Source organism: Hipposideros armiger, unplaced genomic scaffold, assembly GCF_001890085.2.
Source record: "Hipposideros armiger isolate ML-2016 unplaced genomic scaffold, ASM189008v1 scaffold_1424, whole genome shotgun sequence".
Classification (NCBI taxonomy): Eukaryota; Metazoa; Chordata; class Mammalia; order Chiroptera; family Hipposideridae; genus Hipposideros; species Hipposideros armiger.
This window is the reverse complement of record NW_017732774.1, coordinates 109,221-134,311: the sequence shown is the minus strand read 5'-3', so window position 1 is coordinate 134,311 and position 25,091 is coordinate 109,221. Positions and strand designations below refer to the sequence as shown.

Here is a 25,091-nt window from a genome sequence, read left to right as displayed (position 1 = left end):
TTCAAATGAATACTTAAATAAAAAGTGTAATAAGGATTTTTTATTTATATTTTCTCATAATCTAACACCTGAAAGCAACTGTATTGTGCACACCTTCCTGAAAGGTGCCAGCTGTTTCCTTTGTTTTAAGACAACAAGCAGAAATAGAGCTAAAATCATGTTTCCAGAGAAAGGTGAGAGACAGGACAAGCCTGCTACAAACTACGTTCAAAAATAGGAAGTCAGTCAACTTTTTCCTCTCTGATAACCCTTTATTTGCAGAGTAACAGAGGAATTACAAACACATTTTGAAAAATTATATGACTGTCTTGAAAACAAGATCTATTGGGCCAAGTCCTTACTTCCATGGAAGTAGTCAAATCCAAGACTTAATTTCAACACAGTGTTCAAATTTATTACTTGAAGCTCTGGCAACATAAAACTGTCTTCTTTAAATGGAAAATGTGAACAACTTCTATGAGGTAAATGAATGTTGAAAGTGGGAGTGGATGGCGGAGGCACACGTTTTTTTTTTTAACGGGGAGAGGACGCACACGAAGACTCCTAAGCAACCATAAAACTAAGAGACTTAGGATGTTAGACCAGGGAGCTCAAAAGCTCCCCGGATCACAGCTCCTCACGTAGAGACTTGGTTTGACTGCACCGGGGAATCCCTTGCCTTGGGGGAAAAGAGGGTAATTATTGAAGACGCGCTTCCGAACGACCCAGGGTCGGGTGATTCTCTTGGAGGCGCTGCCCTTCCCGGGACCCCCTCCGGGCAAGCCCCACTTGGCCTGGCGCGGGTCCGAGTGGGCTACAGGGAGGTCCAGCGTCAGCTCAGGCGCCTCCTCGGCAACTGGAGAACCACCACCCCACCGCCGGGACCCGGGCCAGAGGCCAGTGCAGGATAAGCTCCCCGACCCCGAGCCCCGCCCGACTGGGCCTCCGTCGCGGCTCTGACAGCCCTCCCCGCTACAGCTCCAGCCAGCCTCGCGCCTCGGGGACACACGACCTTCCCGCCCTCCGCCGGGCCCCCGCGAGGCTGCGCTTCCCGTAAACTCCCCGCCCCGCGCGGTTCCCTCCCCGCCTCGGCTCCGCCCCCGAGGGACCCTGAGCGGCGCTTGGATTGGCCCGGCCATGCCATCACTCTCCGGACGCGTCACCGCCCCCGTTTCCGACCGCCCGGAGACCGGCAGCGGTGTTAGTGCTCGCGGGGCCGCGGCGGAGGGCATCGTGCTAGCCTGCTCACTCCCGCTCGCCCGCGGGTCGGCGCGCTCGCCCAGTGGAGCGGCGCCCCAGGCTGCGGGGCTGCCAGGCTGCACACCCACCGCTGCCTGGGAAGCAGAGACAGCTAGTCTAGCTCCGAGATGGGGAGAGGGCGAAGTTGACGAGCTCCCTACCCACGTTGCGCCCCTCCTGCCCCGAGGTGCGCTGCCCTGTCCCGGAGGTGCCCGCACGCGGCCCTGCGCCAGGTGTGCGCGGGACACCCCGCCCCCTGGTACCCGAAAACTTCGTCCCAAGTTCAAAGAGTGGACTCCGAGGGCGTTGCCCGGAGCCGGACTCCCGACTCCGCGCAGAGGGAGCTGTCCTAGCGGCTTGCACGGCCGTCGGAGGGAGTTGACCCGCTGGAAACTTTATCACCATCATCGTAAATACTACGCTTTACTGTTTCTCTCCCCCCAGGGGCTGCATCCAGCGGTCTGTCGCGCGTACTTGCTTGCCAAAGGAGCCGCCCCAGGAAGACCCAGGGGGGAGCTGTTACCCCAGGGGATACCTGCAGCCCAGCCCAGGGTTTTGGGCGGCCTGGATGCGCAGGATTCAGCACCGCAACCGCTGACGCCGGGCGGCGGCGAAGTTTGGCTGCTGAGCGGCGCGGCACAGGGCCACTGGACAGCGGGCAGCCGGGCGACCGCAGCGGCGGGAGCGATGCCTGTGGGGGGCCTGTTGCCGCTCTTCAGCAGCCCCGCGGGCGGCGGCCTGGGCGGGGGTCTCGGCGGCGGCGGAGGTGGTGGCAGGAAGGGGTCGGGCCCCGCTGCCTTCCGCCTGACGGAGAAGTTCGTGCTGCTGCTGGTGTTCAGCGCCTTCATCACGCTCTGCTTCGGAGCGATCTTCTTCCTGCCTGACTCCTCCAAGCTGCTCAGCGGGGTCCTGTTCCACTCCAGCCCCGCCCTGCAGTCGGCCGCCGACCACAAGCCCGGGCCCGGGGGGCGCGCCGAGGACCCGGCAGAAGGGCGAGCCCGGCACGGTGATGAGGGCGCGCTCGGGGACCCCGCCGCTGCGCTGGAGGACAACTTGGCCAGGATCCGTGAAAACCACGAGCGGGCTCTCAGGGAAGCCAAGGAGACCCTGCAGAAGCTGCCCGAGGAGATCCAAAGAGACATCCTGCTGGAGAAGGAAAAGGTGGCTCAGGACCAGCTGCGTGACAAGGCGGTGTTCAGGGGGCTGCCCCCGGTGGATTTCGTGCCCCCCATCGGAGCGGTTGGCCGGGAGCCGGCCGACGCCGCCATCCGAGAGAAGAGGGCGAAGATCAAAGAGGTGAGTACGCGGTGCTAGAAGTCCCTCCGGTCCGCGGTTGTTTTCAGGGAGAAACGACAAATCTTTGAAACTCTTAAGATTGTAATATTACAGTGTGTGTGTGTGTGGGGGGGGGCATGGAGGTTTTCCACCAACACCAGCTGCAGTGTCAAAGGCTCTTTCGTTTTGCTTTTTTCAGCATCATAGTAGGTGTAGTCAATTACCAGCTGAGGTTGAATCCCGTTGCTTCTAAGTTGCATGTTTGGGTGAGCATAAGCCACGCGAGACAGATTTGAAATGGGCACGTAGTGTGCAAACTTCCTCTTCCACTGGCTGATACACGTTTAATCGTCCCTGAGAACAGTGACAGTGAAGGTCCCCAACAGCCCCAAATAAGACTTGGACATGGCTTTGAAATGAATCTTGAATGTAAACGCAAAGCATACATCACGCATGATAAAAAGATTCTAACAGCAAGCCAGCACACCCCAGCATTCAGCCATGTGGCCTCATTCTGCCAGGTGGCATCCTGTTTGTTCTTACAGACTATAAAGGTGAAACTTGAGAACTTGCTATCATAGGGGCACGCTGTTGTTTACTTAAAAAAAAATGAAAAATTGCAAAAGCCAGACTACTGCCTCTTGCATTTCTAGTGTAGTCAGAAAAAAAGTATTTCATGTGATGCAACAGGTTTGCCTCCACAATGATGACACAATGACGACAAACTTAATCTAGGACAAACACGGACTTTGATAAGTCTTTCATAATTTCTTTCTCGTAATCCTCAGTTGGAACTTGTAACATGTGGTTAGTTCATGACTGGCTTAAAGCTGAAGACCTTAAAATAATTTCCAGCGGTCATTTTAAAGATGAAAGTGGAAGGCCCAGAGCTCCAGAACCAGCCAGTGCCAGTCATCACTTGAAGCCATGACTTCCTCCCAGTCACCTGTCATCAGGCTCTCTGGACATGCTTTCTTCCACAGCTACTCTCCTATGTGACATTATGCCAGCCTGGATTTTTGTACAGTACAAGCGTCGTAGAAACCATGTTAAAAACATTTCCTCCCAAATCTTGATTCAGATTTCTAAAATACATGATGAATGGAAGTGATGTTTTTGTCATGTTTAAAAAGTTCACAGAGACATTGTGAAAACAAATTTTGTGTTTTGACATTGGGTAGGTAATCAGGAAAAGCAGCTTCCTGATTCCCCCATTTTTAGACAGTAAACAGAATTTTGAGGTGGTGAAGAGGTATTTAATTTGAGTGACTGTAGAATGGAAGCAGCTCTATTGTCATAGGACTTGTGACTTTAAGACCAGATGAATGTGTTTAAGCTGTAATTGAGCAAGTTAAAGTCGATTTGAGTCCCTGTCAGTTGACCCTAGGTAGAGTGCCTCCATCCCTCCTATGCAGGTAGCTTCCTTCCACATCCCTTAAGCCTTTCTGTGTTGAGACCCTTTCTAGGCATAGAAGCCTCCCAGACTTGAGGAAATGGATTTTACTCCCTCTGACAACTTCTGTCTAGCAGTTGCCCTTCACTATGAAATTCTGTTAGAGCTATCAAACCAGGAAGATGGAAAAAAAGCTCTAATTCTCACCAGCCATCTCCCTCCCTGCTTCACCTCCCAACCTGCTTAAAATAGACAATCAAAACCCATAGGTAAATTACATCCAAGCCTGTATCTGCTTATATTTTTCTTAAGTTCGAAGCAGTATAATTCACATGCCTCATGTCTCAATTCCTATGACTACCAGTTTGTGCAGCGCACTGTTGTCCAAGGAAATTATTTTAAATACTAAAGATGTGTAGATATTAAAACACTGTTGGTACTGACCAATAGTGATTTAAAAAGTGCATTTAGAACTGAAGTAGTGGGACAGGAGCAGTCAATTCAGAACAACATATTAATAGTATGCATATCTGTCCCTATTAGATCCATGTTATCTGTGTCTCTGAATCAAAAGATCTTAATTAACCATGTAAAGGAAATTTATGTAGCCTTCTGTGTCTGTGTGGTGCTAACATCTTAGCATGTAGATGTTTCTTAATTGCCCAGTCTTGCATAAAGTAGTGGAACTAAATGTGGCCTTTAAAATTCCATGTGGTGGTAAGAACCTCCCCCACGCCCCCTACAAAAAAACCAGCACAATTAGCTCCAGTATTTAGTCAAAGGCTAATGGGAAGAAAGGGATTTTGGTTTTTCAACAGATTAGTTCAGACAGATGTGTTTCTTTGTAAACCAAAAGAAAGAAAAGGTACTAACTCATGCGATTCTAAAACTGGGCTGTGACTGTTTCTTTTTAGAGAGGAGAGCGTGGTTGCCTGTGTCAGTAGGGCACTCACTGGACTTTACACATTTAGATTCAGTTTCAGACACCACCATGGACCAACGGATCATGCCTTAGTTTTTATCTTTATTGTTCCTATATTTTCTAGTTATTTTTGTATATTTAGATTCCCTATCACACCTGAATGTACTAATAGTTTTATAGTTAACATTTAGAAGATATAGGCAAGTCTAACATGTTGGGAGCTTGGATAGTAATTTCTGAGCCCAACTTTTCTTTTGTAAATTTGTTTAAAGACAGCCAATATGATTTTTATATTGCCAACACAGTTGTGTTACTGGTACTGTGGTCAATTTTTAACAAATTTGGGCCTAGGGGAGACAGTCTGTAATTTTAAATAGGATATTGCCTAGCCCCCTTCATAATAAAAGACATTACCTGCTTTTCAGTACTTAATGGATGGATGATAAATCTTGATGTAAAATTTAAAATTGAAATTAAGACCACCCCCCCCCTTGAAAACTGTAAATAAATTCTGGAATTTTCCTGAAATTGATAATACGTATATAGTACATATTTTCATGAGTTTGATCTTTTAAAAATTGTACTCATGTTTTCCTTAGCCTTACAAAGTAATGTTAGAATAATGAAGTACAGAAATTAAAATAGCACCATGGAATTTTTAGAAAAATGGTCCATTTTAAATTAGAATTTTATTATCATTATTATTATTATTATTATTATTATTATTATTATTATTATTTTGCCTACACAAAGGACTTGCACTGTCCTCCTTTAGGATCTGTGCGCTAATCTTAATTTTTATTTCATTTTCTGGAATTCTGGGACCCCCTGAGTAATAGGGACTGAAGACAGTCAAATTGTCAGAGGAGATTCCTCCCTTCTCAGATTGAAGTTCCCATCATGGGGAACTTCCCTAAATCGGGTAGAGGTGGGGTCGGACAGTCAGCTTTGGGTTTATCAGGTAAGGCTTTAGACTGGTCAGCTGTGGAATTGCTGTTGGCTTCTCTAGGTTTCTCAAAACAGGCTTTAGTTCTTTATCCCAGACCTATTTATATAATCATAAGTTTAAAGAACATTTTCATATTGATGGCTAATAGTTAAAATATATCTTTATACCTTACACTAGCCTTAAGTTGTTCTTGAGTCTATAACTTACTTTCACTATTGACAATTAACCCTTTTATTAAAGATCAGACGTAGGAATAACCTTGACAGATTAAAACAAAATACTTTTATTTTGAAACTTTTCAATTTATTTGAATGGGTAGTTCTGGTGTGGAAAATAGCTGCAAAATAATAAAAACCACAATTTGAAGACCTAAAGGAGCTTGGATACCCTTGGGTTATCACCTTGCCTGTTCTGCTCACCCTGCTCTGAAACACACCCACTGAACGTGGGCAAATGCAAGATTTCCCCACTCATAGGATCTTCCTCAGAACAGGTAGGTCATGGACTGTCTGTAAAGGTTTCTCTCTTTAACAAGTAGATGAATAAATTAAGATTTCAATAGTGTAAGTACTAAAGTAGATGCTGACTCTTGAACATTAATATAGGAAAGCAAGAAAAGATTATTACTGGATAATCAATTATGTTCAGCTCAATTTTCTGTAAGCTACTGATAATTTGCCTGAGAGAAGTGTCCTGTCTTCCTCTTATCAGGTAACTTAAGATTCACATTAAGGAGCTGTATTTATGACTTAGAACCCAGTTAAGGGTGTGAAAAGAGATTAAAAAATGCATTTTTGCGTCATTGCATCTGTATTAGGTGAGCTAATAAACTAAACCACCCTGAGAAATTTACCCTAGTATTTCACATGTGTAAAAGGGCCTTCCATGAGACCTGAATTTGTTGGAATTCAGTGGAGAACTTACATATTTGTACAGAATTATTTCATAATTCATGGTAGTACAAATTCTTTATTAAAGAGAGTTTAAATCCTGTGTCTCAAGGTCACAGGGGAGGAATACCTACAGGTCATTGTGAGTGATGAGGACTAACTATACCTCGGAGGCATCGCAGTTCAGTTCCAGACCACCGCAATAAAGTGAGTCGTAATCTTTTTGCTGGTGGAGGATCTTACCTTCAATTTGTAAAAAAAAAAGCAACATCTGTGAATCTCAATAAAGTGAAATGCAATAAAACAGGTTATGCCTGTACATGGTTAGATGAGAACTGCACTGGAGCCCTCTGTTTATACGCCCTTGCCCAGTAGAGAGCCTGTGGCTTTTTGAGTTCTTTATAACCTACAAAAGCATAAAAAGGTATGTGTTTGTCAAAGATGAGTTTTGATTGGTCAAAATAGGAGCAGCCGCCCTGTGGGCTCCAGAGAATGAAATGACTTTCCCATAAGCAGACAAAAATGATACAGGAGAAACCAGTGTTTGATAGTTTAAGGAAGAGATTCTCTCTTTGGGGAAACTTAAGTCGACTTTTCCCTTCAGTGTTCTTAGCCTAGTGCCCTGTTTATTGAACTACCTCTAAACCCCCACCCCTGACCCCTCATTCTTAAATCTGTTTAAAAGTCTTTTACACAAACTGCAAATTATTTTTTCTGTTACCAACAAAATGCCATAAAAATTAAAACTCTCTGATTTTTAAAACTACACATATATTCTAAGTCATAAAGTATTGTATCTGGCTGGGACCTTAGAGTTAGTTCATCCTGTTCATTTTACAGGAGAGCCCACTGAGGCACAAAGATTGTTCTGGAAACCCCATTGCCAGTTAGTGGCAGAGTTGAGTTGAGAATGGAAGCTCGATCCTTGGTGAGTGTTGTTCACCATCCTGACATGACTTGCCTTCTAAATAAAATGCCAAAGAAGTATATAAATTGATTGTCCGTATTAATTATTTGCAGACCCTGATGTAGAAGGGACTACAAAACACACACAGTATAATTCTGCAGAATTATAAATTTGACCTATTAGTTAAGTTCCATTAACTATAGTAATATTTTTTTTTAAATCTTACTAGTGGCATGATTTAGGAAATCCCTTATTTTTAAAGCCACCCAGAGAAAGTTTAATATGACATTTTTTTTTCTCTTTATAAACATCTCTGCAGGAAGCAGAGGCATTTGTGATTATTCAGTTGGGCATTCTTTGCAATGAGAGGTGAGGGGAAAAAATGGAAGGGGAAAAAAGAAAAGAGGTGGCCTGGAGAAGAAAGTTGTGACAATGTGGGGGCTCTTTCAAACTATAAATGTACATGCTCTTTTATTTGTAATTTATTTTTCAGTTACAGTTGACATACATTATATTAGTTTCAGGTGTACAACATTGGTTAGACACTTAAACCTTATGAAGTGAGCACCATGATAAGTCTAGTATCCATCTGTCACCATACATAGTTATAATACTATTGACTGACCATATTCTGTATGCTGTACTTTACATCCCCTTGACTTACTCTATAACTGGCAGTTTGTACCTCATAATCCCCTTCACCTTTTTTGCCCATCTCTCCACCCCTCTGCTGCTGGGGAGAGCACACTGTTATCTTCACCCAAGTAGGTCCTGGAGAGTCTCTGGACCCCCTTATCGTTCCTGCTGCATCTATTTTTAGCAATGCAGTGGTGAGAAGGGCTGGTTCTGGAGTCAGATGACCTAGGGCTGAATTTGGCCTCTTCCATTTACTAGCTTTTGTGACCTTAAGCAAGTTTTTTTTTTTTAATCTTTCAGAACTTCAGTTTTCTCATGTATAAAAGGGGGATAATAGTACCCACTTTGTTGGTTCAGAAGGCTTAAATGTGATTGTCCACACAAAGCACTGAAATGGTATCAGGCATGCAGTGAGTGTATAATAAGTATCATTTGCTGTTACACTGTTATTAGTCATTAGCTAAAGCCATCAAGCCAAGATTACACTGTTTCATATACTGTCTAATAACAAGGAAGTGGGTGGTGAAGTTTCAAAAAGTTATCAAAAACAGTTCAAATGAGTTTGATGCTTACAGAGATACATTTCCAGTTCATCCAGATGATCTTTCCAGACAGCTACAATTCTATCGTACTACTGTCAGCTCTGATCTTCTCAGATTTCTGCCAAATTCCAAAGAAACTTGAGGTGTCTTTATATACTTCTTCAGCTTCTGTCCTTCAAAATACATGCTAAAGAATATGTCTCTTTCTCACAGTCAAATGTGCTTGTTAGTGAAGTACTATCTTTCAGTGTAATCACAGTTCTTGAGTTACCTCCATAAGCATTGAAATTGTTCCCCCAAATAGAGAGATTGAGTAAAGTGCATTTTAATCGGTTTCGTCTTGGGAGAAACGTTTTTAAGTGAGAAGATGGTTTTAGACTTAGCAAAAATTTATATAATTATGATCAATTTTATAAGCAGAGCTCAGTCTATCACCTGATAGTCAACATTCATACAAATCAGTTATATTATGTAACTCAAAGATTTTGGCCTTTTTGGAGAGCTTTGAATTTAGATTTATTAGGGTTTTAGGCCCAAAAGGACCTCAGAGATCCCGAAGCCCAGTAGTCCTTTTACATATGAGAAACAGGGCCCTGAGGTGTGACTCCTGAGATTCCCCCAGTGCACTTAGGATAGAGATGGGAACTGCCTCTTAGGCCCCAGACCTTCACTAAACCTGTGATATCTTGACTCTAATGAGAGGGGGCTGGCCCGCCTGGCCCTCCGTCCTCCTCCTCCTCATCCCTGAGTGGCAGGCCGGCAAAGAGAAGCCCCACTGAGACCATCCTTAGAGGAGATGAAACATCTTTGCTGGGTAAGGCATTGCCTGAGAAAGCCATACTGGCTAATTCCTCTGCTGTGAAGGATGCAGCCGCACTGCCCCACTCCCACTGTGTCCTGATAAAGACTTCTGTGATCATTAGGTACTTGAAAGAAAACCTAATGAGATTAAGGTGTAAGAGCATTTAAAAGTCACAACCCTCTTTTCTGTCAGAAATACTCAGGCAATTGCTTTAGGTACTTTAGAGCCCAGCAGACCCTCAGTTAATCCAGAGCAGAGATAATCAAATTAAAAAGCCCACATATCCTTTGTGTTTACTTGACTTTTGTAACGAGAAGGCCTCTCTCGCTTCCTTTTTCCTGTCCATCTGTTTGTCTCCCTGGCTGTTAAGCTTATCAAAAGCCCAGTCCCTGCTGTGCTCCAGGACTTTCTGATCACTCTTGCTCTACATCCTTTCGTACAGTGACACTCAGGCCATGTTATGTTAACGTTCATTTGCACTTTTTCATGTGTTTATATGTGGGTCTCCCATTAGATTATTCTGTCTCCCGTTAACTAGTATGAGGGTGCTTAGTATGAGAGAGCCTTGAAGTGAGAGGACGAAAACCTAATGAAGGATGCTGGGTTCTGCAGGGGTGGTTTAATAACACAGCACACTGCACATTAAAGCAACCTTCGCTGCAGCACTGGTGGGGATGCCTGTTTGCAGAGGCCAGTAGTAGTTTGTAAGAAAGGGTGTACACAGCCTGTGAATGACTGTAGTTGAAACGGGAACCCAGGCCATCCAGAGGCCAAGAGCTATTGCTGGACTCTCCCTTTCTGCCAAACCCTTTTTCACTGAATGGTCCAAAAGTCCTATGAAGAACACTTGATTCTTCTAAGGGACAAAAGGGTCAAATGATAGAAAGCTAGGGCTTGTGGCCCACGCTGGGGGTGGCCATGTCCAGCTTTCCTGAGCTGATGTTTGGGCGTCACTGTCTGACCCCAGTTTCTGGAACTACCAAAAGCGTGTGTTTCCTGACTGTATCTCTGTCAGCACATAAGGCAAAAGAACAGACCTGTGGCGTGATTAAGACAGCGCCAGAGTGTGTTCCCAGTCTCAACATCTCATTCCCAGCTGCCTAAAATGAACCAACATTGCCTTCCTTTCATTGATGGATTGCTTCTTAAAGGATGCTGTTACAAGTAAATCACTAAAGTTGCCCAGCAGAATTGTTATACTTTGAGATTTGTCTTAGCAAGAGTGAGAATGGGTTTGTAGAAGAAGCAAGTATCTTTCATTGTGTTATTTCATTGTAAACTAATGCTTGCTTGGGAAAGGACATTTTGAAAGTACAAAGGAGTAGAAGAAAAAAATATTCTTCACAATTCTATCACTCAGTCACAAGTAGTGTCAACACTACTCCCCACCCCAACATATAGTTTCTTTCCACATTTGTAACTACACTGTATATACACATTTTTTCATTTTAAAGTGCCATTGTATAATGCATAATATATGCAAAAAAGCATCAGGTGTATTTGAACATTTCCTTGGACCTGAACAATTAATTTCCAGGTTTTTGTTTTTATAAAAAAATGCTGTGATGAACACCTTTGTGCATTAAGTTTACATCTCATTTTCCATCGGCCCACCCTCATAAGTAGATTTTCCCCTTACATTCCTAAAAGGGGAAATGAATGGGTCAAAGGATCATAGTACATTTTGAGGGGTTACTTTCCAAAAATAATGTATACTTCCACCTTTCCATAATGAATGTAGTCTATTGAATCTTGATTAATACCATAGGTGATGAAACAGTAACTTGTATATTTAATTTGCCTTGGAAGCAGCATTTTCTCCTGTGTTGGATAACTAGCTACATTTAATCATTGTGAGTAGTGCAGAACAAGGAAGTTTTTAAAGGAGCAGGATTGGGACAAAGTCAGAGCTTGGAGGCCTGTGAAGTGGGGTATCAGAGAAGGTGGATCTAACAAGCTGGCTAGAGGGACATGGACTCTCAAAGGAGGCAAAGTCCTGAAAGGCAATAGAGAGTATTTTATTTAAAAAATGACATCGAGGATAAAAAGTACTCTATTAATAGAAGCACAGTTGCTGCCCCTTATCCACGGGGGATACATTCCAAGACCCCCAGTGGTCTGAAACGGCACATTAGTACTAAACCCTGTATATTCTACGTTTTTTCCTATACGTACATACCTTTCAACTTAAAGGAAGAACTTTATAGCTTCTCTTTGGCATATATGAATTGCCAGCATCGTTACTCTTGTGCTGTGGGACCATTATTAAGAAAAATAAGGGTTATTTGAATATAAGCACTGCAGTAGTGAAGCTGTTGATCTAATAACCCAGAGGGCCACTAAGTGACTAACAGTGGGGTTGGGGAGCGCACACAGCCTGGATACCCTGGACAAAAGGATGATTCATGCCAGGGGCGGAGCAGGTGAGACGTTTTATCATTTTATCACACTACTCAGAACAGCACACAATTTAAAACTCATGACTAGTTTCGTTCTGGAATTATCCATTTAATAGTTTTGAGCCGTGGTTAACCACGGGCCACTGAAATCATGGATAAAGGGGTTACTCACCAAGCACCTTGGAACAGCTTGCTTTACCTCCGCTAAGACCCAGCCAGCTTCCATTGGTTCATCTTCACTATGAAGTTATAGTTGGGCTGTTGCACCAGGTGTTTGAGGAAGGTATGGCATCTTTGAGATCGGGGAAACAGGGAGAGAGCTTTCCCTTTTTAAGAATTCATCAGGATGGTTTCTTTAATAGTTAAGATCATAGGTGACCATCAGAAATAGTCTAAATAGGATCTCAGATGTGATTTTAGTGATGCCAGAAAATGGCAAGCCACACAAAGCTGAATTCTTGAAGGAGAAAAATTAACCGAAAGGAATTCATTCATAAGATTTCGTAGCAATAACAGTGTGTATCTTTATGTTTGAAGGGTCAGGCTAATCTTTTGTATGTTAGAAGCTTTTAGTGTTTTAAATAGGATAAATGTGCATTTCGTCTAAAGTATTTTATCTTGGAATAAAAGAAAAGCATTGTTTGTTTATGAAGTTTGAGCTTCTCAATTTTTATCTTATTTTTTGCTGATTCCTTGTAATAATGTGTTTTTAGTCCTGCTTTTTAAAGGTAGCGAAGAGCTGCACATTTAAAAATTTATTTATATTCTGACTTTAGTTAGTTCACAAAAGTCTGCCAAACGCCAGAACAGTTTAAATTTGTTTTCGAGACTGCATTAACATGGTGAATAATGATTGACACAAATGTACTATATTATTTTTATAAATTGTGGTTTGAGATGATAGTAATTTTAGAATATTTAGGATGCTGTTCTCTGTGACATGTTATTTTTGTAGCCAACTAGCAGTGTAGAATGTTATAATGTCAACTACAGGTTTTCATCTCATTATTAGAAATGCCTCAACAGTTCATATCGTGTTTTCAAGAATCATTAGCCCAAGTCAGCAATTTTATAAGGCATTCTTATTGAGTATAAAAGGAACTTTATGTAGTAAGAAGCATATTTTATAACTGGCATATGTTAATACTTTTTGTACATTCACTCATATTAAGCATTTTGGTTAGTCTTTATTACTTAATTCGCCTAGGGGTTACTTAGCTCTGACTGCATAATAAAGAATCAGTAGCTTAAAAAAAAAAATGGGGCCGGGGGAGGGGGGCAATTTGAGGACCATAAAAAATGAAGATGATTTATTAACTGCTGTTGAAAGCTGCTTTAGCAGTTAGGGTGAATAAAAATTATGATCAATCAGTAATAAGATAAAACAGTAACATAGGTTAGAAGTACTTCTGTTTTTTGGGTTTTTTTTAATTCCAAAAGCACAGACTCTCCATGACATTGGCACTTCATAGCCATGAGTCTATCCAGAGCTACCAAGTTGAGAGAGGAGAAAGAGCTGCTGCCTTCTTCACCCACCAGGTCAGCTAGTCCTGGGCCTTGCCCATGATATGACCCAGTAAATATTTGTTGAGTGAATGACCTTTATAAAACAAACATACCAAGAGGAGTTACTCAGGTTAAGCATGATAGTCTCCCACCTTTATACGTATAATCACATAATCCAATAGTGGTATCCTCTCATCTTTAGAGCCCCTTCCACCTATCCTCATGGGCTCCAACCTTGATTTTGTATAACAGTCAAAAGCGATTCAGAACCAGATCTAGTGAAGAAAGAGAGTAAGCCATGTAGAAACACCTTTTCCAATTTTAAAGTTGTTTTCAGAATGATTTATAAAATGAAAAACTGGATTCATTTTCTTAAATGACTTGTAAAATGGCTGTGGAAGGTGGTTCATAAAAACTCTTTTGAGCAGATGCAATATCACTGAAATAAATGTAGATACTTGTGAGATTTCCTTTGCAGGTCTACACTTACTTGAATATCAAAGTTCTGTTTCCTTTAAAAGCTTGTCTGCTTTGTATTTCCACCCTTATCTGTGGTTTTGCTTTCCACTGTTTGTTACCTGCAGTCAATCACAGTCTCCGAACATATTAAATGGAAAATTTCAGAAATAAACAATTCACAAGTTTTAAATTACACGCTGTTCTGAGCAGCAGGATGAAATCTCGCGCCGTCCCCAATGGGACAGGAATCTTCCCTTTGTCCAGCTGTCTCCGCACTGTATACGGTCCCCGCCCATTAGTCACTTAGTAACAGTCTGGCCTATCAGGTCGACTTTCCCCAAATCAAGGTGCTTGTGTTCAAGTAGCCCTCATCAAGAGAAAGTAAGTCGTAGCCTGACACTACGTCGCAGTGTCTCTTATCATTCACCTCACTTCATCTCATCACACAGCATCACAAGAAGGGTGAATACAGTACAATAAGATATTTTGAGAGAGAGACCACACTCACATAACTTTTATTACAGTATATTGTTATAATTGTTCTATTTTATTACTAGTTTTTGTTGTTAATCTCTTACTGTCATTAATTTATAAATTAAACTTTATCATAGATACATCCGTATAGGAAAAAACAGTATACTAGATAGGGTTTTGCTCTATCTGAAGTTTTAGGAATCCATCCACTGTGGGTCTTGGAACATATCCACCATGGAAAGGGGACTACTGTATGTGATTTTAATCTAGGTAAAGTCCCTTTCATTTCTGTCTATTTTTATCTAGATTTGTGGACTACATTTAATAAGAGCTGTCTTTTTATATTTCAATTTTACACACGATATACCTAATTAAAGGTTGAATTTGTTTTTTTTTCCTTATCCCAGCAACATATTTTGAGGGACAATGCTGTTTTTATAAGTAATGCTTACAGTACTACACTGAAATGAAAAGTCATAGGTTAGGTATTATTTTCCACAAGAGAAATTAGAATTTAATAAAAATTTTCTCTACAAGAAGGTATGATATTTTGAGAAAGAACCTTGGTCTTCTGTTTCCTATTTATTTAATTTCAGCATCTCCTGAGAAGTTCTGTCTCAAATAAATAATCGCACGGTACAGGCTGTATGAATTTTATGAGTTTGTAAATGGTCCCCTTTTCCAATTCATTCTGCAGCTCACTATTAGATTAATCTTTTCAAAATATCACTCCTCTCCTGTTGCCCAACTCAGAGGTTTTAGTGAGCCTCCGTTTCTCGTAGAGTAGCCAGAGATTCAAAAAATCATTGCTGGGCTCAGCCCCCAAACGTGCTGATTCAGTAGGTCTGAGTGGGCCACAGCATTTGCATTTTTAACAGGTCCCCGGGTGATGCAGAAGCTGCTGGTGCTATAACTAAAGTTTGAAAAACATGGCTCTAGAATGAAGCCCCAACTTCTTAGGCTGACACTCACAGTCTTCTACAAATCTGCCTCCCTTTACTTCTTGAGTTATGTCTCTTGAATTAGGAGGGACTCTGTGCTTTAGCTCACTTGCATAGTTACTGTCTCCAAAACACACCTACTGGAGGACTTGCCCTGTTTACTTTATTCCTCTCAAATGGAGCATCTTCTCACTTGCTCAAACTCCATGTCCTCCGTGGAGCTTTCTCTCATAGTCCCACCCTCCACTGATTTCTCCCGGTGGCATTTATTATATTTCTATCCTTGGCCTGTGTTGTGTGTTGCTAATTTCATGGATATATGTTATTTTCCAACTAGACCTCCTAAGTGTGGAGACCCTTTTTCTATCCCACAGGTTCATGGCCCAGAATTTAAAAGTGGAAGGCAATTTGTCCAAAATATAACCAAAATGAGACATTATGTAGATCACAAAAGTTCTAGGCAGGGGGCTGGTGCATTGGGTAAGAGCTGGCTTGGGACACCAGAGGGCCCCGGTTCGGATGCCACATATGAGGGCCAGTGACACTGCCCTCCACAGCTAAGATGCTGAACAACAGCTCAACCTGGAGCTGGGCTGCCGTGAGTTGCTGGCGAAGGCGTGGGCTGCAACCCCTGCTGCAGTGGGTTGCCATGGGCTACCGTGTGTAGCCAGCGGCCAGCGTGAGCGGCCAGCAGCCACAGTGAGCGGCCGTCCAGAAGCTGGCAACTGATCTGTCTCGCTGGGGAAGAGCGCAATGATGGTGCCAACTTGGGCCAGTGAAGCAAAGTCCTCCACAACTAGACTGAAGAACAAAAGGACAGCAGCTTGTCTGTTCCCCTTCCCCCAATTCCCCAGCACTGTTCCCATCCCCCCAATTCTCCAATAAAAATCTTAAAAAAAAAAAAATCTAGTCAAGACTGTGAGGCAGTGCAGCAGAATGTAAACCCTTCTGAGCCTCCCATCTGCATCTGTGAAATGGAGCTAATAATTCTATTTTGCAGAGTTGTAAGAATTAAAGTAGGAAACATATGTGACTGTGTCAGCACAGTGCTTGGTATGTAGCATTATCCAATATACAGTATTTATTTATTAGCAGCTAGGGACTGGTTGAAATAATAAGCTTGCACTTTTCTTAAGAAAAGGAGTTGTTGATAAGTCACTGGATTTGAGAAGGCATTTCCAGGAAGGCAGAGGAAGTTTTGGCTGCAATATTGCTGTGTTAACGGATACTTTGTATTGCTGCTACCACCACCCTTAGTTGTTGTTGCCAAAACCCCTGCTTCCTGTGGCAGGAAAGGAAGCATTCTTTTGCCTTGTTTCAATTGTTATCTCGTACAAGTGATGCTCACCCTTAGGAAAACCAGGGAGAAGGTGTCCATTCATCAGTGTTCAGTTACCCCTGGCTTCCTCACTGCGGTCACTCAAATGCTCAGATTTGGTAGGGATGGGGGGGGGCGGGGAGTTGAGGAGAAGAATGAAATCTGGAAAAATAGCTTAAGGGCATAGAAAGAAATATTTTGTGAGCTGAAAATGTTTCATTCAGAGATAGCTGCGGGTATAAATTTAGCTCAATAATTAGGCATATGGTGCTTTCATTTAGGAAGTGCCTACACCCTTTGTGATAAGATCCGATGATTATTAGAGCTGCTGCAGCTTTAACTATGATGGCAGCAGAGATTCCTAATGCATGTAAAACAAGAATTGAAGAGTGAAATGGAAAACGGAATTAATAATTTGTTCTTGGTTGGTTTTAATCTGCTCTTTATTAACTTTGTAGTTTATGCCTGGAGGATTAGATTTGGAAAAAGAACACCAGCTAATGTTCTAAAAGTTTACTTCCTTTTATTGGAACATTATATTCTTAAAAACTCCCTGAAAAATATTTTGGCTGAATTTTATCTTAACATAGGAGGCAATACTTACGTTCTTGTGATTCAACCTAAAATAATAGAAAGCCTTTGATCTATGATATTTTTAATTTTTAAGGTATTTCATGATAGATTTCAAAGTAGAGGTTATTTAATTAAAAAAAAAACTGATTAATACAGAGAGGCAGAGGTATTCTTTCCTGGCCACAAGTATGTTTTAGCCTCCTTTTTTCTAGCTTTTTTATTTACTCCCCTCCCCCAACTATTATTGTTTTCAACCTTATAATTTTAAATCTGCTTGCCATCAGTGGTAAGGAAAATAGGAAAAGTTAATATCAAGGGATATTTGTATTTCCCATGCCAAATGTTTCTAAGATTGATTGAAAACAAGTTGTAATTTTATAAATAGGAAAGAGTCCTCTTCTAAGATATATATTTCAGGAGTCCTGTTCCATGATGAACTGAGATCAGAGCTTGCCCTCGGGGGCTTGGGGAAGGAAGATGCTATTCATTTACTTCTTCCTTAGTGCTTGTTTACTGTAGTGCCATTAGAAAATGCCTGTAAGTCTAGGGTTCAGTGTAATTTGCTTCTGTGGTTGTAGTTCTCCACCCACCTGTGATCTAGAGAATTACACTCTAGGTTTTCTTAAGGTAAAGGCACTGGAATTTAGACATTTAGATGGAACTCTTTTGGGAGACTAGGAAGAAGTTTGACAAACTATAATACCAGGTCTGAGTTAGCCAGTTGTAGATTCCTCATTACAAAAACTGCTCTGGATGGATGTATTCTTGAGCAGTAAAAATTTTAACCTAAACGCTCTCTTTTGACTTCGATGTGGTAAATGAGGTTTAGGATTTTATAGCCAAATATGCCACAGGCAATCAGCTATTCGCTTTAGCTGCCTTACTGTCGCTTAATTTAATTGTCTTCTTCTGTCATACTCTTTCACCCATTCTGTTAATCACCTTCCATCCTTTTGTGTTTTCTCTCAGAGACAGGTGATGCTAAAGGCACAAAGGTAGACAGCAGAGGAGTAGCAGAAATGGGATTATATGTATCACACATGTCAGATTACTAGTCAGATGACTTAATAGTCAGAACTAACTATGGTTAGCAGGGACTGGGCAGCACTCTTGCTTCCCGGAACCTTGAGAGGTGAATTCTAGATGTTAGCTCTGACAGCTCACCTTTTCTCTGACTGGCTGGGCACTCGATGCTACGTTTTAGAATTCTTGAGGGATTAAAACTGTCTACTGTCATGATTGGTTAGCATATTTATGGCCCTTTGTCTCTCAGTGGCATTGCTAGAAAGCTATCTCAGGAAGGAATACCTTGGATTAATTTGAAATTTAATGCATCACCGTAGTGTTGCTCGGGTTTTCCAAAACACTGAGGGATTTTGCAGGTAGCACTTTCAGGAGCCTATCTGAAAGGGGTAGAGCAAGCTGGCAGGGAGGAAGGGTTCTTCTCCACCTCCAGGTAAGATCACGGTTCTTGTGTTCACTCTGTAACGTACTCTGTCTTCACAAACTCCAGGGGCACAGAACACATTAGTGCACAGAAAAGAGAGGGCCTGTTGTATAGAAGGCACCTCAGAGTTCTCCAACTTTATATTGGGTTGGCGGAAAAGTCATGATGCATTTTTGCAACGAAAAACATAGAAAAATTACGTCATGACTTTTCCGACAGCCCAATATAACAAGACCCCAAGTTAGATACTTTTTTTAAACAGAATTTTGCCTTACTATTTAAAATAAGGTTTTTATTCCTTAATTGACTCTTAAACATTAGCTATTAATTCACAGGTGTATTTGGTTTATGGATAACAACAACAATCACAATGTCTGATAATTTTTTTCTTTTTCTTTATTTTTAAACCAGAAGTAGCACTTAAGACCACACATTTCATAAAAAAATACAGCTTCTTAGTTATACTCTAAAATGTGCTCCCTTCTTTCTGCCAAAAGCATGCATGTTCTTAAGTGATTTACTGTATACCTTGATCTAAATATAATTAAAGCAACCAATAACTAGATGTTTTCAATCTTGTCTTTGCATAGATTTTGCGTCCTTTACCTGCCATTTTAATTCTAGAGCGGTGCAAAGAATGAAAATGATTGCAGCATACCATTTGTTGAGTGTTTATTCCTTATTAGGCACGATGCAAACTACTTTCTGTATATACTCTCATTTAATTCTCAGAACAGCGTTGTGAATTCAGTATTGTTTCCCCACTTTGTACATAGGAAATTAAGGCTGAGAAGCGTTAAGCCAATTGCCCAGGGTTACAGAGCTTCTGAGTGCCTCACCTGGGATTTGCCCTTGGGTCTGTCTGGCTCTGGCACACATCTTCCTCCCATTGCACTCACTCCCCATGAATGCCCCTCAGCCCCTACCCCCAACCTCTTGCCTTGGCACCCTGGAGGACCTTAGCCATCCTGACTGAAGAATGGGACTTCTGTCTGAGAGTCACTCCTTTGCCTGAGAAACAGGAGGGAAGCAGGGGTGTGAGGGTAACACTGTTTCCATCTCAGCTTGTGGCAAAAACATGCTGGGATGTTTTTTAATGTAATTCTGAAAGTAAAACCCATGATCAATTTGTTTGGAAAAGCTTCCCTAAAGAGTAATACTGTGTTCAACATTAAACTTATGCTCATTAGTGTGTATTAACATATGTGTACACCTTAATGATATGTATACAACAAAATATTTACATGATTGTGTATGAACATATAATTATCTAGAATAACACTTTAAGCATTAATAAGAGTAATTGGGAGTTCTGGAAAAGTTGTTTAAATCAAAATGAAGAGAAAGAAGATAGTCTCTGAAAGAAAGTCTAAATTTGCTTCCTTTTCTTCCCCTAGTCTTGGGGCCAATATAACTGAAATTTTAGGATAAATAATCTTGCAATTATTTAATTCTTAAGTGAGATATTCTAAAAAGGATGGCCTTATTAATTCAAATGAAAGGCGATTTTAAATTCATAATGAGGAATATTACCCCAAAAAATCCTATGAGTCAAAGTAATACATTGTTACTAACATGACACACGGGTTTTATATAGAGGTGACAACAAAAGTATATTTAGCTGGTCCTAAGCAATGATACACCAGGTAGTATAAATCTTTCTAAAGTATATGCAAATGGAACACATACAGTAATCATTCCTATCCAAATGTTTAAAAAAATCTTAATATCATTTTCCTTTAATAAACCAAATTAAGAAACATTTCCAACAATACTCCTTCCAGAAATATTTAGGAGTCCCACCCTGTGCAAAGCACTACAGAGACAGCAGTAAGCAAGACAGAGGTAACCACTGCCATTCTGGAATTCAGAGGGACACAGAGTAAAAAGCCAGTGTGAAGGCACATGGTTTTTGGCCTTTCCCATCGGACTTATTTCATTTAGCATAATACCCTCAAGATTCATCCATGTTGCTGCAAAATGTGGCAAATAAAACCAAAAAGGTCACAAATGAAGAAACAAAACAAAAACAAACTCAGATACAGACAACAGAATGCTGGTTATCAGAGGGTAAAGGCGGGTGGGGGGTGGGCAAAACGGGTAAAGAGTATTGACTACATGGTAATGAATGGAAACTAGACTTTTGGTGGTGAGCATACAGATATCAAGTTATAGTGTGTATACCTGAAATTTGTATGTTATTAAGAAATGTTACTTCAAAAAATAGGTAAATAAAAAAAAAAATTTAAAGCCAGTGTGATAATTGCTTTAGTAGGGGAATTGCGGGGTGCAGTGGAAGAATATGATAGGGACAGTTAACTCAGATTTGGGGAGCCAGGAATACTCTCTAAAAGTAATAAAGTTTTAGAGTAAGTGAAGAGGAGTAGGAGTCAGCCAGTTGAAGGGCAGGATGGAGAGGGCTACAGGAATACAGAGTGGTCTGTGTGAAGGCTCTCAGGGTAAGCTAGCGACCCAAACCAGGGAAGTGTGGCTGCAAAGAGTGCTAAGACATGGGCCAGAGAAGTAAATCAGAGAATGAGTCTTATGAGGTGGTTAGACTTTGGGGTCATTGGTAGCCATGAGAGGTTTTTAGGTTGGGAAAGTAATATCAGATTTGCATTTTCAGATAAGACTAGAGTCAGGGACATATGCTCAAAGGCTCTGCAGTAATTCAGGTGAGAGGTGATGATGGCCTGAATGCACAGAGGAGGAGTACGGATGCAGAAAGATCCTTGAGATATTTTTTAAATAACATTTACAGAACCTTGTGAGCACTTACATGGAGAGAGAGGGAGGAAATGGAGTTAAAGAAGATGCTTGGGTTCTTGGTTTGTACAAGGGGCTGGGTGATGGTGGTGACTTAGGGGAAAAAGAGGAGCACAGAGGTGAGATAGATTTCATTTGGGGTGTTTTGGATTAGATGAGAAAGATGTCCACGTGGAGAGAGGGTCTTTAATACACAGTTGGAAATATACAATATTGCGCTGTAAAGAGAGGTCTAAACTAGCGACCAGTCTTAAGACCATCTCGGCATGGAAGTCACTTAATGCCCTCCAGGGTAGAGTGTCCTATTAGAAGAGCCAGGGCCTAAATCCTGAGGAACATCAACATTTAAGGGATGCACAGAGTAAGAGACAACAGACAAGGAGCCATCAAAGCACAGGAAGAAAACTAGCAGAGTGTGGCACCCTGGAGCATTTTTGGATATGTAATATTTTAAGGAGTGAGTCTCAGCAGTGTCAAATGCTGCTGAAAGGCAAGAGAAGGAATGAGAATTGGCCTTTGGATTGGTAACAATCAGATAGAAGTTGCCCCCTACTGGAGCAGATTCAGTGGCTTATTCTAGTGGAAGCCATATTGCAGTGGAGGCAAGGAAATACAGAGAGAACTCTTTGCAGAAGGCCCCAGTGAATGGGACTGGAGAGTTAGGGTATAGCTACCGGATGACGGGGGCAACAGGAAGGTTGAGTAGAGGAACTGGCAGCTTGTGGACACTGCTGAGCACACAGTTGGGGTTGGCCATGGATTTGTGACGGCCCCATCTGCTCACTTGTTTGATTTTTCTTTAGCAGGATTCAGCCACTCTGATATATTTGGAGAAGGCAGACAAGTCGATTAACCTAATCTTGGGGTTTTCCTAAATTTGGAACAGAGAGAAGACACATGGTCCGTAGTGTTTTTTTTTGAAAATCTAATAGAAGGATCATTTGTTTTTAAGACTATAAATCCACTCAACTTAGGTTAAAGAAAGTGGGAAGGAATATTTATTATAAAGATAAGAGGGGCGGTGTCTCATGGATCCAAGTCAAGTAGTACAGCAAGCCCTCACAGCCCTGGAACTATGAATCTACAAGGCCCCTGCAACCAAGACTGCTGTTCCTCCAGTGTCCTGTCCTGAGCTAATCTTATGTCTGTAGACATGCCTGCTTTATTCTTTCCTCTGCACACAAGCTCCCTAGGGATGAGTCCTCAACCTTAAATGGCCAATGAGTTTAAGTGCTAATAGAGGTTCTACAAAGCATCTCGGAGGCTCAATTCCAAATTCCCGGAATGGAAAATCTGACCCAGTGTAGTAAGGTGTCAAATCAGCTTATGGCCAAGAGAAGGAGTACTGATTTTTAGTGCCACTGTAGCCATGGTACAGAGCCCCCTGAGTGCTGGAGAGGAGAGGGTTGGCTGGCTACACAGAGGTCTCCCACTAGCTCTGCTGTACCTGGCTACAGTTATCTTACTGGAAATTTCTCTGTTGTAGAACTACTTAGGTGTAGAGGCCGATTGCCTGGGATTCTGCTATATATTCACAACAGAAAGTTCTGCCTTCTTAAAATGATAGTTCACCACCATTAGCATTTTCATATTGTTCCATTAACTGTGATACAAACATGTCTACAAAATATCAGTTCATGAACCAAGCATTTCCGGCCCTAGATGGTCACTATTTAACAGCCTGTCATATTGCTGCTTCATAATGTGATGAAGTCCAGACACTTTAATGGTCACCAATTAAAACACACAAACACAACCACACACACACAGAATTTGAATCTGTATTTCCAAAAAATCAGGTCTTAGCATTCATCTTTGGAATACTTGTCCATCAAGCTCGAACTTAAATCTTATCAGCTGCACAAATTCTTACCTGTTCCTATTCCCATTCAGCAGAAAAGCATTTGCCTTTCTGTGCTTTTATGGCTTGCTTTGTCTAATCCTCTATAATATATTTATTGCGTTTTTCCTGTTAAAGGCAGCATATCCAAAGGCAGTAAAGAGATGAAAGAGCTCATGGCTTTGTCACTTATTAACAGTCAGACCCTGTGTAAGTACATAGTGACTCTGAGCCTTTCTCATCTGTAAAAGGGATGATAATGCCTACCTTTCAATGGCTGTTAGGAGCCAGTGAGTGAATGGATGCAAAACGATTTGCTTCCACTATGATGCAGATATTAATTATTTAGGGAAATAGTCTGGGGGTTGAAAGGCCAGATTTCTAAACTACATCTATCTGCCACTTGGTCATTCATGGCATGTCAGTGGGCAAGTCACTGTCCTGGTCTCAGGCATGTTGTGTGCTGTGTTAGTTTTCTGTCGCTGCTATAACAAATTATCATGAAGGTTGCAGCTTAAAACAATACAAATTAATGACTCACAGTTCTATGGAACTGTGAGTTCGGTCAGAGCCTGAGTGGGCTTGTTTGGTTTCTCTGCACGGGTCTCATAAAGCCAAAATCAAGGTATCGGCAGGACTGAGTCTTACCTGGAGGAGAATCCACTTAGAGGTTCATTCAGGTTGTTTGTGAAATTTAGTTCCTTGCAGCTGGAGGGCTGAGGTCCCATTTCCTTGCTGGCTGTCAGCCAGGAGCCTGTCAGCTGCTGAAGGCTGCCTATGTTCAAGTTCACACTGCCCCTCCCTTTTCAAACTGGCAGCACCACAGAACGTGCTGCTCACTGAATCTGACTCTCCCTTCTGCTGCACCTCTTCTGCCTCCAGCTGAAGAAGAGCTCAGGTGACTAGATTGGGTCCACCTGGACGGTCCAGGCATAGCTCTCAATTTTAAGGTCACCTTAACTATCTTCATGTAACTTTCATTACGTCTGCAGATTCTCTTTTTGCCATGTCAAATACCAATTTGGCAGGTCCAGGGATTAGGGAGTGGACGTCGTTGCGGGGGGTTTCTACTTACCAGCTGTGGATACTGGGTGTGATGCAGTATGTGGAGCCAGGTGAAGTCCTTTACGTACAAGAGCTACTCAACAGCCACTGGCAAACTGTGCAGCCTGTTACTGTGGGTTGTGATCAGCCAAGCTGTTACCCAGGACGTATATTTTGTGCCACAAATTACTGCTAGGGGTAACCCAAACCAAAAGAAGCCAGGTTTTATAGTAGTTTCTCTGTATAACCAACTTTTATTATTATATCCAGGTAAACAGGGAAGAGAAACCAAAGACGTACTCACATGTAAAGAGTATTGATAAATAAGAAGAATGTTCTTTATTCTTAGAGCTTTTGTTTTGTTGAGGCCTTACCAAGTGCCTTTGATAAAGTATCTTATTTTAATCTCATTATTGTTCCTATTTTGTGAAGGAGTATTCTGAACTCAGTAGGGGTATATGATGAGGTTTCCAATGTCATAAGACTACAAAAAATCTTGAATGAAAAATAATTCTGATTTGTGTTTATTCTCCCCCCCCACCCCCTGCCCAAATATCATAGCAGGTACAGTATAGAAGTTAGGAGCACAAACTCTGAGCCAGACTCCTTGGGTTTGACTTTCCGTAGCCACTCGTGTGTGCAATGACCTTGGGCAACTTACTTAACCTCTCTGTACCACAGTTTCCTCACCTGTAAAGTGGGGTCAAAACAAGCCGAACTTCATAGAGTTTGTTATTGAAGATCAAATTGAATCGTGCCTAGTACATAGTGCTGTATAAGTATTAGGATT

The 25,091-nt window shown here is 41.8% G+C and overlaps 1 protein-coding gene across 1 annotated transcript in view; it reads left to right on the top strand.

Annotated features, from left to right (window-relative positions):
* Window positions 1–1,095: 1,095 nt before the first annotated feature.
* Window positions 1,096–25,091, top strand: part of LOC109377500 (mannosyl-oligosaccharide 1,2-alpha-mannosidase IA-like) — a gene marked incomplete at its 3' end in the record, with an annotated part of 110,353 nt that continues 86,357 nt past the window's right edge. The window contains exon 1 of the mRNA XM_019633873.1: window positions 1,096–2,514. Coding sequence (XP_019489418.1) covers window positions 1,117–2,514 — 1,398 coding nt within the window. The remainder of the gene's footprint in view (window positions 2,515–25,091) is intronic.